The 17,466-nt window shown below is 34.9% G+C and overlaps 1 protein-coding gene across 5 annotated transcripts in view; it reads right to left on the bottom strand.

Annotated features, from left to right (window-relative positions):
- The window catches only part of TRAPPC8 (trafficking protein particle complex subunit 8), an 82,906-nt gene that overhangs the window by 15,495 nt on the left and 49,945 nt on the right, over positions 1–17,466 (bottom strand). For all 5 annotated transcript variants that reach the window (XM_078060467.1, XM_078060468.1, XM_078060469.1 and 2 more), the window contains 8 exons: positions 17,096–17,222; positions 16,536–16,690; positions 9,657–10,099; positions 6,251–6,398; positions 4,206–4,302; positions 2,949–3,017; positions 2,802–2,860; positions 588–761 (listed from right to left, as the gene is read on the bottom strand). In XM_078060467.1, the coding sequence (XP_077916593.1) occupies positions 588–761; positions 2,802–2,860; positions 2,949–3,017; positions 4,206–4,302; positions 6,251–6,398; positions 9,657–10,099; positions 16,536–16,690; positions 17,096–17,222 (1,272 nt within the window). The remainder of the gene's footprint in view (positions 1–587; positions 762–2,801; positions 2,861–2,948; positions 3,018–4,205; positions 4,303–6,250; positions 6,399–9,656; positions 10,100–16,535; positions 16,691–17,095; positions 17,223–17,466) is intronic.

The raw sequence follows: 17,466 nt of genomic DNA, 5'->3' as shown, positions 1-17,466 counted from the left end.
TGAGTAATGGGTACCTGAAGGTTCACAGTGCTATTTTTTCTCTTTCTGGTGTTTGAAAATGCCCATAATAAAGAGTTTAATAATGATACTTGTTTTCATGGAGCTTACTATATCTACAATGTTCTCAGTACCACTAAGAACTAACAGTAGTAACAAAGAAGAAAGTTATCTAATTTGAATGAATTCTTTCTCTAAGTAAAAAAAGTCATTATGGGGGGCGCCTGGGTGGCTCAGTCGGTTAAGTGTCTGACTTCAGCTCAGGTCATGATCTCAGGGTCCTGGGATCAAGCCCTGCATGAGGCTCCCCGCTCAGTGGGGAGTCTGCTTGTCTCTCTCCCTCTGCCCTTCCTCCCACTTATGCACGTACACTCTCTCTCTCTCCCTCAAATAAATAAATAAAATCCTAAAAAAAAAAAAAAGATTTACAAAGTCATTATGGAACTGTTAAAAAAAGTTATAAAATAACTTAAATATTGAAACTGAAAATTTTACACAGAAAAAATATAATACCAGCTTACATTTGTTCTTCAGCTTAAGGCTGAAGAATCTACAAGCAAGGCTTGCTGAAATAATTTAATAACACATACCTTCCATAATACGACAATATTCAAATCCACCTCACTGCACTTCTGAATTAATCTCACAGCATCCTCTATTGACTGTTTTTCTGCATGCACAGATGGCTGGGCTTGTGGTTTCTTTATTTCAGAAGATAAACTTCGGTAAAAGAAGTCTGCACATGGACTTGCTGAACTTATTATCTGTTAAAAGAAAATCATTTATCTACATAAATGTTTTCAACTAAATATACCCTACCAAAATTTATATTTCTCTATATATTTCTATATAACCAAAAGGCTTATTCAATAATTTCTTGTCAATTTGTCAGTACAGGGAGGCTGTAAAACACACGAAGACAGGTAAACACCTAAAATATTTGGTACACATTACCCTGAATCTTAAAGCTACTATCTCAAAGTAATTAAACTACACTGCCATGACATTAGGTTTGACCTTCCAAGTATCAAGGGAGGATAATGGGTAGTTCTAAGAAAATGCATAAAAAATAAATTACTGAAAAGTAATATTCTTTGTACTATTAAAATAACAGAAATATTTCTCATTCAAATACTTAGAACCCTAGAAAACGTCCAATGAAACAGAATGCAAATGGAATTACTGGTCTTAATACGGTTTTTATACTTGAAGGGAGAGAACATGAAAAAAGAATTTTAAAAAAAATTTTAAATGGAATCAGAACTACAGGATTTCCTTTCACAGAATACTGTGTTTCATAGTAAAATCTCTATACTTAAGATTCCCTGCATTATAGGCTATATTACATAGATGCTAAGTTTCAAGTTAATTATTAAATATTAATAAATAGATGTTTTCCCCTTTAAGAGTGAACTATTTTCTGGTAAACAATTGTCCCTATAGGTTTCTCAGTAACCTGTAGTGCTTGGTGAGTTCTATTTATTCAACCAGATTCGTCAAAAGGGAAAATGTCTTTGTTTCTGCCTTCTTCAGTACTCCTATGCAAAATTATTTGGCAACAAATACAATAAAAATTACAATCTTAATATAACTTAAAGGTCTTAATTATGTCTCTAAAGATTTTAAGTTTCAAAAAGAAATGAACAGAACAAACAACTGAAATCATGAAACCTAAATTCAATCATTCAAGAGGCACAGTGTTGACAAAAGTCACATTGTTTGGGAATTACTGGGCTTTTGGTACACTGAGATATTCTAAGTAACTATTTCTTCAAGTAGTCAAAAGACAGCCACAAAGAATGTGTCAGATGAAGGCAAATGATAAGAGAAATACAAAAGTGTAAGAATGTCTAGGATTATCAAAGAAAAAAACACAAAAAAGAAACAGTAACTGAAACAGTAGCAATAATAACAGTAACAGGGCACAACTACATGGAATTTTACACCCTTGGTCCAGTATTTCTCAAAGCTGGTTGAAAATGCACATTCCTAAACCCCACCCAAGACGTAATGAGCCATAATTTTTAGAGTTGGGGAGACAAAGCCTTCATTTTTACAAAATCTTCTAGATCAAAAATAGGGTCTGCAGACTGATAACCTCAACATCATCTAGGAGCTTATAACAATTTATTATACATATTTTTTATTAAGTAAACTCTGTGCCCAATGTGGGCTTTAATTCATGACCCCAAGATCAAGAATCACATGTTCTACTGACTGCACCAGCCAGGTGCCCCAACTTACAGCAATTTAGACTCTCAGGTCCCATCCCAGGCCTACTGAATTAGAATCTGCATTTTAACAAGAGCCCCAGATACTCATATGTACAGTCTCTGAAAGTTTGAAAACCACTGCTCTAGGTGATTCTTACAAATAATTAAGTTGGATTATCACTGTCCTAGACAACATATTTAAAATCACAAAAAAGTTTATTATTTGGATGTCAGAACCATATGATACACCAAAATCCAGACGATTATCATCTTTATGTTCCACTGTGACCACTTTCCCTAATAAATAGGTTCCCTTGTATAATCCGGTTTCATTTTTTAATCCCAAGGATTATACTTTTTACACCTATGATGCTCTCAAAAGGAAGTTAGTTTACTAATTAAAATGGTATAATCCATATAGCATTTCTGCTCTGTTTTGAAACATGAAGATAAGCTGCAAAACCCAACAAAGTTGACATGTTCATCCACAAAAGATTCTGGGGATTACTAAATCAATAGTTTTGCCAAAATAGTCAGATATTCTAAAACTGTGACTTTTAAAATCAAATGCTACTGTGCTCATTTGCATACCTGTTCATTTCCAAAGATGATATCTGCAAAGGTATATTTTTCTGAGAACTGTGTGGCAACTGAAAAACAGGAAAACAAACTAATCAATATCATTGGCATGAAATATAAAATGACCCTTAGGAAAGTGTGAAAATAAAATGAATTTACCTTCTTTTTCCTTACATCGTATTGCCTTGAAGCAAAATTTTCCCTTCTCTCTACTGGCAAGTTTGGCATCTAGAAAGAAAAGAAAATTTCAAAGATCTTTCTTAGCTGCTTATGACACGGTAAAACCTTACTCATTCAAGCTTCCTTAGTCAAACTGAAAAATAATTCACAATTATAAATAATGTTTAATGAAAAAATCTTTCTTTTCATCTCCATAAAGCAAATTTCAGCTCTTAAAAAGGATGAAATTCAATTTTCTTGAAATACATGTTGGGGTGTGTGTGTGTGACATTACAGATAAACAGAAAAGTTTAAAAGATCAGAACCTGGGAACCAGGGAGCCCACAATCCCACCACTCTATCATTTCTTCATTTCCTTTCAGTATTTTTTCGTATGTATGATTTATATCAATATTATATGCACATACTGTGCTATGATGCATTTTCTCAGTATTGTAAACATTTTAAAAATGTTAACATATTTTAATGACTAAAAAATAGTCTGAGTTATAATTTACATTAAATCCACACTGAATTTTTCCATACTAAACATAACCTTGCAATACACTGCTCTGTTTTCAATGTATGGATTTTCATGTATTCTGAATTAATTCCTTTGTATGAATTCCAAAAATAAGGATTACCAAGACTAAAGAAGAGTTTAAACATTTTTATATTTTTTGAAATATACTGTACAATTCTCCAGAAAGAGCAAATATCATTTTGCTAGCTTCACTACACTCTTACAAACACTTGGCATTCTCATATTACTGCCAGGATAATAAACTGAAAGAAATATTCTGGAAACCAATTTGTCAATATATATCACAAGTATGCATATTCTGTTTGAGCATTATCTAGGTATGGAAATACATGGAAAAGTCAGTCACTACAGAGGTATCATTATACACAGAAAAACAACAAAGAAAACAAAAAGAACCTTCCATATTCTAGTCTATGTGTTTCTGCATTGTTTGAAATTTTGAAAGTGATCATGTACTCAGGCACTGATTTTCCAATTGATTAAAGAAAATGCGAACAGAAAGATGTGGAAGGAAATAAAAAATGGGAAAGAATGAATTAAGAAAGGTAATTTGATTCACAGTCAAATACACTAATGAAAACACAATTGAATGCTTTAAAGTTAATTATTAAAAAGGTGCCAACAATCTTATGATATTATAGTACTACTCTGAAAAAAAAAATCAAGCAATGAAGATGTGAGAATTCACTATGAAGAAGGAAAAAGTCACAAACCTTTGTTTTCAGAGAGATTTACAGATTTCTGTAACTTCCAGTGTTTGCTACTACTTGATACTTGTACTATATGAAATTCCTTAACACCTGCTTCACTCTATCGAAGAGAAATAAGAGTCGTTCAGGATTTAGGAGCACAAACTTAGAGTGTTCTAATGAAAACAATATTCTGACACTGCTACCAAAGTACTGATTAACATAAGATGAAATTTTTATTTTGAAATAAACAATATACATTTTAGAAAGCTTAAGTTATTTAAATCCTTCCTTAAACATTCTTTTTTTTTCTTTTAAGTAGGCTCCACACCCAGCATGGAGCCCAATGCCAGGCTTGAACTCACCACCTGAGATCAAGACCTGAGCTGAGATCAAGAGTCAGACATTTAACTGACTGAGCCATCCAGGCACCCTCTCCTTAAACGTTCTTAAAACAGAGAAGTCAACATTCTATCCAAAAACTGTATCTAACTATAATGTACACCAGTGGCAAATTTTAAAATACTGAAAGGTATTCAGTTATTAGAACCTATCGTAATGAGTTACTGGTAGTATTTACTAGACCAAACAGTATTTGTTATCAATTTTTTTTTTGAAGATTTACTTACCTATTTTTAGAGAGAAGAGACAGAGAATGCGTGTGCAAGCACGGAGGGGAGGGGCAGAGAGAGAGAGAGAGAAAGAGAAACTTAAGCAGACTCTGCCCTGAGCTTGGAGCCTGAGAGCAGAGCCTGAGCCTAAATCAAGAGTCAGAGGCTTAACCGACTGCACCACCCAGGCACCCCTTGTTGTCAATTTTGAATCAAAACTGTAGCATTTTTATTTCTTCTAATCTTTCTGAGATATCTCATTCTCACTAAGGCAAAAACAAACAACAAAAACAAATCAGAATCCCAATATACAGCCAATGCACATAAAGTTAAACTGTACATAATTTTTTATTCTCCTGAAATTATTAAAATCTTAAAATTTTAGGGACGCCTGGGTGGCTCAGTTGGTTAAGCATCTGCCTTCGGCTCAGGTCATGATCCCAGGATCCTGGGATCGAGTCCCACATTGGGCTCCTTGCTCAGCAAGGAGCCTGCTTCTCGCTCTCCCTGCAGCTCCCCCTGCTTGTGTGCTCTCTCTCTCTGACAAATAAATAAAATCTTTAAATAATAATAATAAAATCTTAAAATCTTATTTTTACAAATGTTACTTTCATTGAAGATCAGCAAAGTATTAGCATATAAACCCCAAATATCTTAAAAAGAAGCAACCTTACAAGTTTATGAAGCCAAAAGCAAAGGACATTCAGAATAACACTTCAAGTAAGTATTTGAACTAAATCAACCTGAAGCTAAGATCTTATTTTAATCATGAGATCTCAATTCCCTTCTTTAATATTCATTTTTATATTTAGAGTATTTAAACAGGAATGGTAAAATGTTTGAAATGCTTTATATGAAGAAAATGATACTCTCAGAAATGTGTAAGTGAAGGTTATCAAGTTAATATGGAATGTGAAATCCTAACACAACTTTGTAAATTTAGTTATATCAATAGATTCTCAATGGTGAGACTAGAAAGCACTTTATTAGATCTCTGTGGTACTGAATTACTCACATATGGGGCTATATATCATACGAATATATTAACGCCACCAGGTCCCTTTTAGACTTAAAATTACGAAGTTAGGGATGCCTGGGTGGCTCAGATAGTTAAGTGTCTGCCTTCGGCTCAGGTCATGATCTCAGGGTCCCGGGATCGAGTCCCGCATCGGGCTCCCCCTGCTCAGCGGGGAGCCTGCTTCTCCCTCTCCCTCGGCCTGCTGCTCCCCCTGCTTGTGCACCCCCTCTATATGACAAATAAATAAATAAAATCTTAAAAATATATATATAAAAAAAATTACAAAGTTAATGGAAAATTAAGATGTTTTCACACTGTTGTAGATGAACATTCCTAAATTCCTACCTTACGCTATCTTGTGGGGAAAAAAATCCTTCCCTAAAAATAAAGGAAACACTTTAATATAATTAAAAATAAAATTTAGTTTTAAACCAACTTACTGTATTGGTATTTTCCACATCCACAAAGACTAGCATATTGCCCCCTCGGCCCTCCTCATCTTCAAGAGAATTACTTCTGCAGACAGTAGCTCGTACATTCAAAGATCGGCTGGTACAAATAACTGCAGTGTGTCTTAATATTCTGTGACTGAAGAAATACAAAATTGCAAATTTAATGGAAGAACCTCTCCATGTGTTATGATTCTCTAATTCCAAACAAAGCTTTTAAAACCTAATTGCTCTCAGGACCATTTGTACTCTAAAACAAAAACAAAGAATATAATACAGTAAAATTATCTAGTTAGCATAACTTCATTTCAAATTCTTTCTTCTCAGTTTGGAAGGAAACTAATGGTCTCCCAGACTCTAGGCATGTCTGCTCACCAAACTCATCAGTATAGCACATGAAAATAATTTTCATGTAGCAATGTCCTGATTATGCCACTTCTCTGACAGTGGTTTCAAAGCAACTGATCCCCTATCAAGTAAACCCCAAACTTTCACCAGGCATTGAAGGCCCTCCACAATAGAGCTTTTTACATTTCAATGTTAATTCCCCTTTACTACTACTCTTTTTTAATATTACCTCTTAAATTTTTTTTTTTTTTAAGTACAACTGAAATACAATGTCCTAGGAGTTTCAGGGATAAATCATATTGACTCAGTATTTGTATACACTATGAAATGATCCCTTTGATAAATCTAGTTACCGTGTCGTCATAAAAAGCTATTGTAATATTACTGACTATATTCCCTATACTATAGATTACATCCCCATGACTTATTTTAGAAAGTTTGTACCTCTTAATCCCCTTCACCTGTTTCACCCGCACCCCCAACCCCCTCCCCACTCTGATAACCAGCAGCTTCTTCCTTGTGTCTATGAGTCTGTTTCTGTTTTGTTTTTTCAGATTCCACATATAGGTGAAAAAAATATGGTCTTTCTGTGTCTTATTATACTTAGCATAATACCCTCTAGGTCCACCCGTGTTATCACAAATGGCACAATTTCATTATTTTTTATGGCTGAGTAACATTTGTGTGTGTGTGCGTGTGCACACACATGCCGCATTTTCTTTATCCTGATAGATGGGACACCTGGGTTGCCCCCATATCTTGGCTATTGTAAATACTACTGCCATGAACACAGGAGTGTATATGGCGGTTTTCTTTTCTTCAGGTAAATAACCAGAATTGGAACTGCTGGATCGTATGGTAGTTCTATTTAGTTTTTTGAGGAACTTCTATACTGTTTTCCGTAAAGTGGCTGTACCAATTCACATTTCCACCAAGTGTCTGTGGGTTCCTTTTTCTCTACCACCTCACCAACACTTATTATTTTGTCTTTGATAATAGCCAATCTGACAAATTTGAGGTAATATCTCATTGTAGTTTTGATTTGCATTTCCCTGATTAGTGATGCTGAGCATCCTTTCATGTGCCTGTTGGCCATCTGTAGGTCTTTTGAAAAATGTGGACTTAGATCCCGTCCATTTTTTAATTTTTTATATTAAATTGTGTAAGTTCTCTATATATTTTTGATGCATGATTTGCAAATACCTTCTCCCATTCAGTAGGATGTCTTTTTGTTTTGCTGATGGTCTCCTTCACTGTGCAAAAGCTTTCTAGTTTGATGTGATCCCGTTTTAGTTTTTGTTGCCCTTGCCTGAGAAGACCCCCCAAAATATTGGTAAGATCAATGAATGTCAAAAAGCTCACTGCCTATGTTTTCTTCTAGAAGTTTTATGGTATCAAGTCTTACATTCAAGTCTTTAATCCATTTTGAATTTATTTTTGTGTATGGTATAAGATAATGGTCCAGTTTTCCCAATATCATTTATTGAAGAAATGATCTTCTCCACTGTATATTCTTACTTCTTTTGTCATAGATTTAATTGACCACATACACATACATTTATTTCTGGGCTCTCTATTCTGTACCATTGATCTGTGTCTATTTTTGTGCCAGTATCATACTGCAGTGATTACTATAGCTTTGTAGTACAGTTTGAAATCAGGCAGCATGATAGCTCCAGCTTTATTCTTCTTCCTCAAGATTACTTTGACTATTTGGGGTCTTTTGTGGTTCCATACAAATTTTAGGATTCTTTGTTCTAGTTCTGTAAAACATGCCATTGGTATTCTGATGGGGATTACATTGAATCTGTAGAGTGCTTTGGGTAGTATGAACATTTTAACAATATTAATTCTTCCAATCCATGAACACAGTACATCTTTCCATTTATTTGTGTCATCTCAATTTCTTTCATCAATGTAAAAGACCTCCTTGGTTAAATTTATTCCTAGGTATTCTTTTTTATGCAACTGTAAATAGGACTGTTTTCTTAATTTCTCCGATAGTTCATTATAGAACTATAGAAATGCAATCGATCTCTATATGTTAATTTTGTATCCTACAACTCTACTGAATTCATTTATTAGTTCTAATAGTTTCCCCTTTACTTCTTTTACACATATTTTACACTGTGATCAAACTAACTATATTCGGTTTATATTTCCTAATTTACAAATCTTCATTTATATATAGTTACTCCCTGGAATACCCACTACTTTCTTGCCTATCCCCCTTGATATCCAAATTCTGAAATCTTTACTTTCTTCGGAAGCTCATTTCACCACTACTATATTCCACAAAGCCTTCCCTGACTGCTTGGTCAGAGTATGCTCTATTGTCTTCTGAAGGAGAATTAATATTTATTGAGCATCTAAAATGTCCCCATGCTTATAAGTACTGTATCATTTTGTCCTCACAGTAAGTCTTAGAAGATATTTTAAATATTCCATTAATAAATGGAGTAACACAATTATTCCTAGTTAATTTTATAAAAATGACAACAGCATTATCATAAATAAAATAATATGTTGTTTAATAATATATAGGCCACCGACCCTTGTGAGCACCAAGGTTTGATTTCTTCAGTGACCCTCATTATAACACTACCCTAATCATCTATTCTACAAATATATACCTTTTTCCCCATACATTCTCAGGGGTCAGGAGAGGGCACAAGAGAAAAGGAAGGGTAAAACAAAATAATTTTCTTGAAACAGGATGACTATAGCAGGTTGTCTTCATATACAAATGGTACCTGTGAATTTCATTATTATGTGGTAACTTTGGCCAGAGTACTTAGTTGTATCAAAGAATCATGAAGTTTATAGATAGAAGCCACTAAAAAGATTAAGGTAGCCTCATTTTTTCTACTTTTGGCTACTCAGAACTTATATTAGGGACAAGCTCAAATATAAACATCATGTATAATTTGGAAGGGCATAATTTCTTAACAAACGATGACATGTGTTAACAAATATCAAAATGTTTATTTGAATTTGTGCACATACATTAAACACAGAGGTTAAATCAAGAAAGTTTTATAATACTCACCGTATTTTAGGCTGCTTTTTCACACTTTCATAGTAAAACAAAAAGTTAATTTCATGGACACCTTCTTCATCTGGCCCACGTAACCACATTGGTAGCTGAACTGAAGCTCCAGGCAGAAGAACGGCGTCAGGAAGGGGAACAGGAATCACCTCTGGCTGACTCCCTATGCCAATGCCAAAGTCTACAGAGGAAGCTGACGATATGAGTGCTGTACACACAGAGGTAGAATCTGTCACAACAGTCTTGTAAGCACTACAGTTCTCAGAAGCTGAGGGACTTAGCGGTGTTAGAACAGCTGTGTTACCACCAAAAGTAAAGAATTCTGGACGTTTAGAAACAACCTTCAATCCAGTAAGAGGACATTTGCTGACATTGACAAATTCTACATACGCTTTTCGGATTTCTCCACAGAGGAGCCCTGTAGGAAAATGTATAAAGAACACCTGCATTGGAGGGAAAAAATATTATTATACTGTCTGTTAAAAATTCCGAACCTCTAGTGAAAAACAATTTAAGATGCTGTATTTCTTTATGAAAGGTTTACAATTATTAATTCTCTTTGATATCTCCCTGAATATATGGCAATTAACAACTCCATTTTAGAAAAGATGAGACAGAGACCAATGTTATTCAGTAGCAGATTGCAGAGTTATGAATTAAAAATAAAACATCAGGGTGCCTGGGTGGCTCAGTCGTTAAGCGTCTGCCTTCGGCTCAGGTCATGATCCCAGTGTCCTGGGATCGAGTCCCACATCGGGCTCCCTGCTTGGCAGGAAGCCTGCTTCTCCCTCTCCCACTCCCCCTGCTTGTGTTCCTGCTCTAGCTATCTCTCTCTCTGTCAAATAAATAAATAAAATCTTTAAAAATAAATAAATAAATAAATAAAACATCAGTGACAAGTGAGCTATCAACAAAACTTTGACAACTGTGTAGACTATGGACAAGTTACAAGTAATTTAACATGGCTATGTAAATTAAATGATTATCAGTTGAAAAGCCCTTATCAATGTCAACTTGAAAAATAATTCAACTATTTTTTATACATCATTAAGATGCAAAGATACACCAGAGATCTTAAAAGGGAAGAATGTACAGATCCATGATTCCATATCCATAATTTTAAAACCCAAAAAGCTCTGAACAACCTCAAACTTTTAGTAACTCACATGGGAATGAAACCTGATCTAACAAAGGCGTTTTATACCCTTTCCCATTCAGTAAGACATTCATGTGGTTCACTCATGCAATATTAATGTGCTTGATTTCCAGATGCTACCACAAACCCAAAAGGGGTTACATAACACTTTGGATATAAACACACACACACACACTTTCTAAAAATTAAGGATAAAAAAATGATTTTCAACACACATCTGGCCTCAGGATTTCAGATAAGTGAATGTGAAGCTGTACTAGAGAGGTAGAAATATGGGCTAACAAAATCACCTAGTAAGTTATTTGCATTTAAAAGATGCTTAAGTGTAAATGTCAGAAGTACACGCACAGTATCTAAGAAAGGAGGAATATAAAGGTACAAGTATGAGGAAAAAAAGGTTTAATAAAGTTATGGCTGGCAGTCCCACAGGAGTTATTAAAATCCAGTGGAAATACTTATGTTTCTTTCTTTTTTAAGATTTTATTTATTTATTTGTTTGTTTGAGAGAGAGTGAGAGAGCACGAGTAGGGGGCGGGGAGAGGGAGAAGCAGGCTCCCTGCCAAGCAGGGAGCCCGACTCGGGGCTTGATCCCACGACCCCGGGACCATCATCTGAGAAGAAGGTAGACGCCTAACCGACTGAGCCACCACCAGAAATACCTATGTTTCTTAATCTAAATTTAAATGGAAATTCACTATGGCCATAGTCTTACGGAAGAAGATAAATTCTGTGGACATCAGAAGCTTTAAAAACAGGTATGAGAAAATAAGGAATTAATGTAGAAATCTAAAACACAGGTTAAAAAGAAGAAAAACAGGCATAGGATTAAAGACACTGAGTATGTACTGATTAGCCAGTGTCAAATAAACTTAGTCAAATAAGTTACAATGTGTGAAGGAATATAAATTTTGAGATGATATGTCAAAAACAGTTGAAAGAGTACCAAAAAGACACACTAAAATACACAGACACTTGAATACCATCAAGAAGGCTAAGGCATTGGTAAAATGGGAAGGGTGCTGGAATTAGCAGAACAGTGATGCACCATGTGTAGATCTTCATCCTCACTCTTGTCTTGGTAAACACATCTTAAGAGATTATTTCATCAGACACTAGACTGGTCACTTCTTTCACTACTCCCTTAAACACTTTGAATTGTATAAAATACTTCTGACATAAGGTATTAGAAATAGGAATGTTCCATGAAATCTCTTACCAATATTAATGTCTACCATTGTTGACCCAAATATAATAAAAGGTCTTTTTAACTGACTTCATACTGTGGTTTGTTGGATTAACCAATTTCTCTAGCATCTTAGTAGAAAATACTGAGTAATGTTTAAGGAAGTGAGCATTAGTGACTTGAGGCTTTCTACTATGCCCTCCTTCTTCTCCTTATCAAGAGTTACTACTTATTCCCAAACTTGCTTAATTAAATTATTATGTAAACTGCTTCTATCTTTGCCTGAAAGTATTGATTTCATTTTTAAATAAACTCTACTCTAGATATATATTGTACTTAAACTGCTTAACAACGATCTTTAGATTCTCACTCTAATGAAACCAAAACTGGAAACTTAAAATGACAACTTATGGATGTGGGTGAATGCATGAAAGACAAACAAAATTCATATTAGGAAACCTGTGCCAATACAAAGAACTCACAGAAAAGGCCTCTGACCTAAATCCACCCCCCCCTTCAAAATAGTGAATAAATGTGTACATTTGTATGTTTTCTTAAGGTAAAATATTTAGGGTATGGACCTATTGTGGTTTTTTTGTTATTCACTTTACAAGCTTTTTTGTTTAATCAACAAAACACCAGTTATTATGTAGAGTAAGAGGTCCTCTGTTAAAATACCCTCTTCAAGGAGAACTGCATCTATAACAATAAAGTTTTTAAAAAACTCATTATGGTATACAAGAAGAAAAATTAAGTACAGAACTAGCAGTATAAAAAACAAATTTTAAAACTACTGAGTTAAATAGATTTAAAATCATACATCATCTGGTTCAACTTACCCCATTTCATAAGAAAAGAAACTTTCCAAGGTCAGATAATTAGAGACGGGGCTTAGAAAGAAGTCTAAAAGTAAGCCTCTACACATAATATGTCATCTGAGAAGTACTGCACTTAAAAACCATTTGTACTTTTACCAATCTTTTTTTTTTTTTTAAGATTTTATTTATTTATTTAAGGGAGAGAGACACAGCGAGAGAGGGAACACAAGCAGGGGGAGTGGGAGAGGGAGAAGCAGGCTTCCCGCGGAGCAGGGAGCCCAATGCGGGGCTCAATCCCAGCACCCTGGAATCATGACCTGAACCGAAGGCAGACGCTTAATGACTGAGCCACCCAGGCGCCCCTACTTTTACCAATCTTACAAAGACCATCGTAATATGGTACAATGAAAATTATAAGCTAGTAAAATAATAAAAATGGAGTATTTTGGTGTCCTCTACTGTCTGATCTCAATTTAACCAGAGTAGCCAGAATCTTCCCTTTTGAAAGTAAGCTCTAGCAAATTCTTACGTATAGAATTCCAAGCAAACTGTTTATTAATTAGTGATTTCTAACCTAAAATGATGACTAAACCTAAAATAAAATTTGGATCCCAACTCATTTCAATCCATCTTCAGCCTTAGAACTCCTAGGTGTAGCAATGCAAATCATAATAAAAATCCCATGCATTACTATGGGAACTTGACAAGTTTGGATAAAATGGCGCAAGTATTAAGAAAAAAAAAAAAATTAAAGATTATGAGAAAGATTTGGTTAAGAAAAATGATAAAGCAAGAATATAGTATTGACACAGAGAGATGAGGAACTATGATCAAGCAGAATAGGTTATCATCCAAAAAAAACCCCAAAACCAAAAAACAGGTATGCATACTTTCAGGATATTTAATAGTGTATTAGAAAGAAGGTATAGTGAGTTGCCAATATTCAATTAATGGTAATTAGGACCAGGAACAAATAAAGTTTGATTCCCTACCCCTAGACATTCAGAAGAGTATTATTCCCTTGGATTTAAAAAAGAACACAGACATTAAAAAATAAAACTATAAAAGTTTTGACTATAGAAGTCTCTGTAAGTCTAAAATTCAGAAGCAACAAAGGACAATCAGATAGGACTTCATGTATGTCAAAAATCTTAACATGGTGAAAGACACCAAATCAATATGTGTGAAATATTTATCATCCAGAAACTAGCACTGAAGTCAGTCTATAAGTCTTCTATTTGCCCTACACAACTCTTTAAATGAAACATAATTAAGCAAGTGTAAAACTTGGGCAGAATATACGCAGCTCAGCAATAACCTCCCCTCAACACACACACACGCCACCTTTTCATGAATATACCTACCCTGCCCCCACTATAGGTATAGGATTAGTGCCCATAAAAATCATCCGATGAGAAAAGGGAAATGATAGCCAATTCAAAGGATATCAACAGGTAATCATATAGACATATGGAAGGAAAAAAATCATATGAACTAAAAACACAAAGACTGATCATTTTAGCAGACATTAGAGAAATGTAAATAAAGAATGTCATTTTTATGTGGCGCCTGGATGGCTCAGTTAAGCATCTGCCTTAGGCTCAGGTCATGATCGCAGGGTCCTGGGATTGAGACACACATAGGGCTCCCTGCACTGCGGGAGGCCTGCTTCTCCCTCTCCCACTCCCCCTGCTTGTGTTCCCTCTCTCACTGTGTCTCTGTCAAATAAATAAATAAAATCTTTAAAAAAAAAATGTTTTGGGGCGCCTGGGTGGCTCAGTCGTTAAGCGTCTGCCTTCGGCTCGGGTCATGATCCCAGGGTCCTGGGATCGAGCCCTGCATCGGGCTCTCTGCTCAGCGGAAAGCCTGCTTCTCCCTCTCCCACTCCCCCTGCTTGTGTTCCTTCTCTCGCTGTGTCTCTCTGTCAAATAAATAAATAAAATCTTCCAAAAAAAAAAAAAGTTTTTCACCAACCTAATTCACGAAAGTTAAAAAAAAAAAAAAGATCATATCCAGTATGGCATAGATGTGAGGCAAAGGATTCCCATTCTCAAGCAAAGTGCAAATTGCTATAGCCTTGCTGAAGGTAATTTTGTAGTATGTTGCAAAATGTTTTATTTATATACCCTTTGACCCAGCAACTCCATTTTGGTCTAAACTAGAACATGGACAACATATATACATAATGTGACTTACTGAAGAACTGTCAGTAATGAAAAACCAGAACTACACTCATCAACAGATAAATGGTTAAAATACATTATGATATATCTAAATAAAGAATGCCATATGTAGGTGTAAAAAAAAGAATTTTTACTGAATGAAAACAAAGACCAAGCAAGTAAGGGTAAAATGTGCAGTATGATTCCATTTATAATTACTAAAACTATATATGAGTGTACAATGAAAGGCCTGAAAAGAGAAACACCAATTTAATATCACCAGCACTTTTATTTTTTATTTATTTATTTTTTTTTTTTAAAGATTTTTTATTTATTTATTTGAGACAGAGAGAATGAGAGAGAGAGCACATGAGAGGGGGGAGGGTCAGAGGGAGAAGCAGGCTCCCCGCCGAGCAGGGAGCCCGATGCGGGACTCGATCCAGGGACTCCAGGATCATGACCTGAGCCGAAGGCAGTCGCTTAACCAACTGAGCCACCCAGGCGCCCTCACCAGCACTTTTAGAAGGAAAACTTGAGGATGCAGGAAGACAGACCTCCTGCCAGTGTTTGTAACACTGCATGACCCTGCCATTAGTTTGCCTCTCAGGTAGACAACTGATCCAAGGTAGGCCAGATTCCTCTCCCAGAAACGTGAAATTTGTAATAAAGTGGCACAAAGACTAGAAAAGTTGTTTGACTAAGGTCATATCAAAAGTAATGCTTTCTAAAGGCTTACAAACATTTGCTGCTACATTTCCTGGAGGTGCCAAGTCCTTCTTCTTTGAGACTTATCGTTCTATAATACTTCAGTTTCTCAGAGATGTTCCAATAACCTTCAACTAAATAATAAACATTTTCTCTTTTTTGGCTTATGCTACACCTAGCCATCAGTTTCTATCTTCTGTAACTAAAAAAGCTTTAACTTAGAGGCACGAAAGTAGGGTGAGGTGGGAAACAGAGAGAATGAAGGGAATATTGTTTTTTAATCATATATTTATCTATTTTGCTCAAACTTTTTATAAGCATTAATTCCCATATTGTTTTTTGTTTTTTGTTTTTTTTTTTTAAAGATTTTGTTTATTTATTTGACAGAGACACAGTGAGAGAGGGAACACAAGCAGGGGGAGTGGGAGAGGGAGAAGCAGGCTTCCCGCGGAGCAGGGAGCCCAATGCGGGGCTCGATCCCAGGACCCCGGGATCATGACCTGAGCCGAAGGCAGACGCTAAACGACTGAGCCACCCAGGCGCCACCTCCCATATTGTTTTTGTACCTTATCAAAAAAAAGCCATTGATTTTAATAAACAAAGTCATTGATTTTATTAAACAAAGTGTCCTTTAAATGTATTTTCTCAATTTCCATTAATATTTTGAGGTTTATATTTTATAACCTGGCTGTGATTTATCTTTGTGAATTAGATCTATTAAACCTAGCTTAATAATAAAAAGTATGGTTCAATGTAATATCATTAACTTCAAAGTCTAAGATTACTTTATTGAAAATATTATCTGACCTTACAGACAATTTATTAATCCATGAAATTTTAAAAAAAGTGAAATACCTCCAATAGTGGCATTTCCTCCGTGATAATGGGATCTAAACGTCGATCAGGACCATATTTAATAGATGTTTTCTCTTCTTTTGTATTGTTAAGTCGAGGACCTTGAATTTCTAAATCCTGTCTCCCTCGGACTGACATACTCAAGGAATGTTTTCCTGAAACAAAAAACAGTCAATGCCCTAGAGTAATTTGATATGTTAAATGACATCAATTTAGCTTGAATACTGTAACTTTCAGATTATTTCTAGAAAAATCCTAAATAATTACTGAGTAGCATGGTTAATCAAAGAATTAAGAGTACTTTATTTTTATGTTTAACCACATCTACTGTATGCTGATTAATTTCTCATTAGGATTTACTTATTTTGCAGATATAAAATACATTAGAAGGGAATAAACTTTATTTTTGAAGCAATGGCAGAGTTTAACCCAAATAATCTGACTAAATGCCTTTGTTAAGGCACATTAAACCTATTTTAAAAACACCTCATTTTCATTCATTTATTCTATGGAGATTTAATTATTAGTTTTGTATCTGTTTAGCAATGCTATAGTTTTACCTGTGTGACATCTAGGAAGAGCATCAATGCCATCTACTGTCACGCAGCCCTGAATAGTGCCAAGATTATAAACAACTCCCAGAATATGCAGCTCCCCTATGTGATGGGGAAAGAGCTTTAGTCTTGCCTGTGGAGACATTTAAGTCACTCTTATTATCTGTTTTCATAATATCTTAAATAGCGCAATACCTAAATTTTGTAATACTGCAAAAATATAAACTCATGACCTAAACTTTTGAATAATCAATTAATTTCTTATATGGGAAAGCATTTTCTTCAAAAGAAAATCTGTAAACAGGCCTGGATCTTCATTAACACTTCCAAGTCAACAAAAACCAAAATATTCTGGTCGAGCAAATATTATATGAAAT

The sequence above is a fragment of the Halichoerus grypus genome, chromosome 13 (genome assembly GCF_964656455.1).
Source record: "Halichoerus grypus chromosome 13, mHalGry1.hap1.1, whole genome shotgun sequence".
In the NCBI taxonomy this organism is placed as follows: domain Eukaryota; kingdom Metazoa; phylum Chordata; class Mammalia; order Carnivora; family Phocidae; genus Halichoerus; species Halichoerus grypus.
Note: the sequence above shows the minus strand (reverse complement) of the source record. Positions and strands in the feature narration are given on the sequence as shown.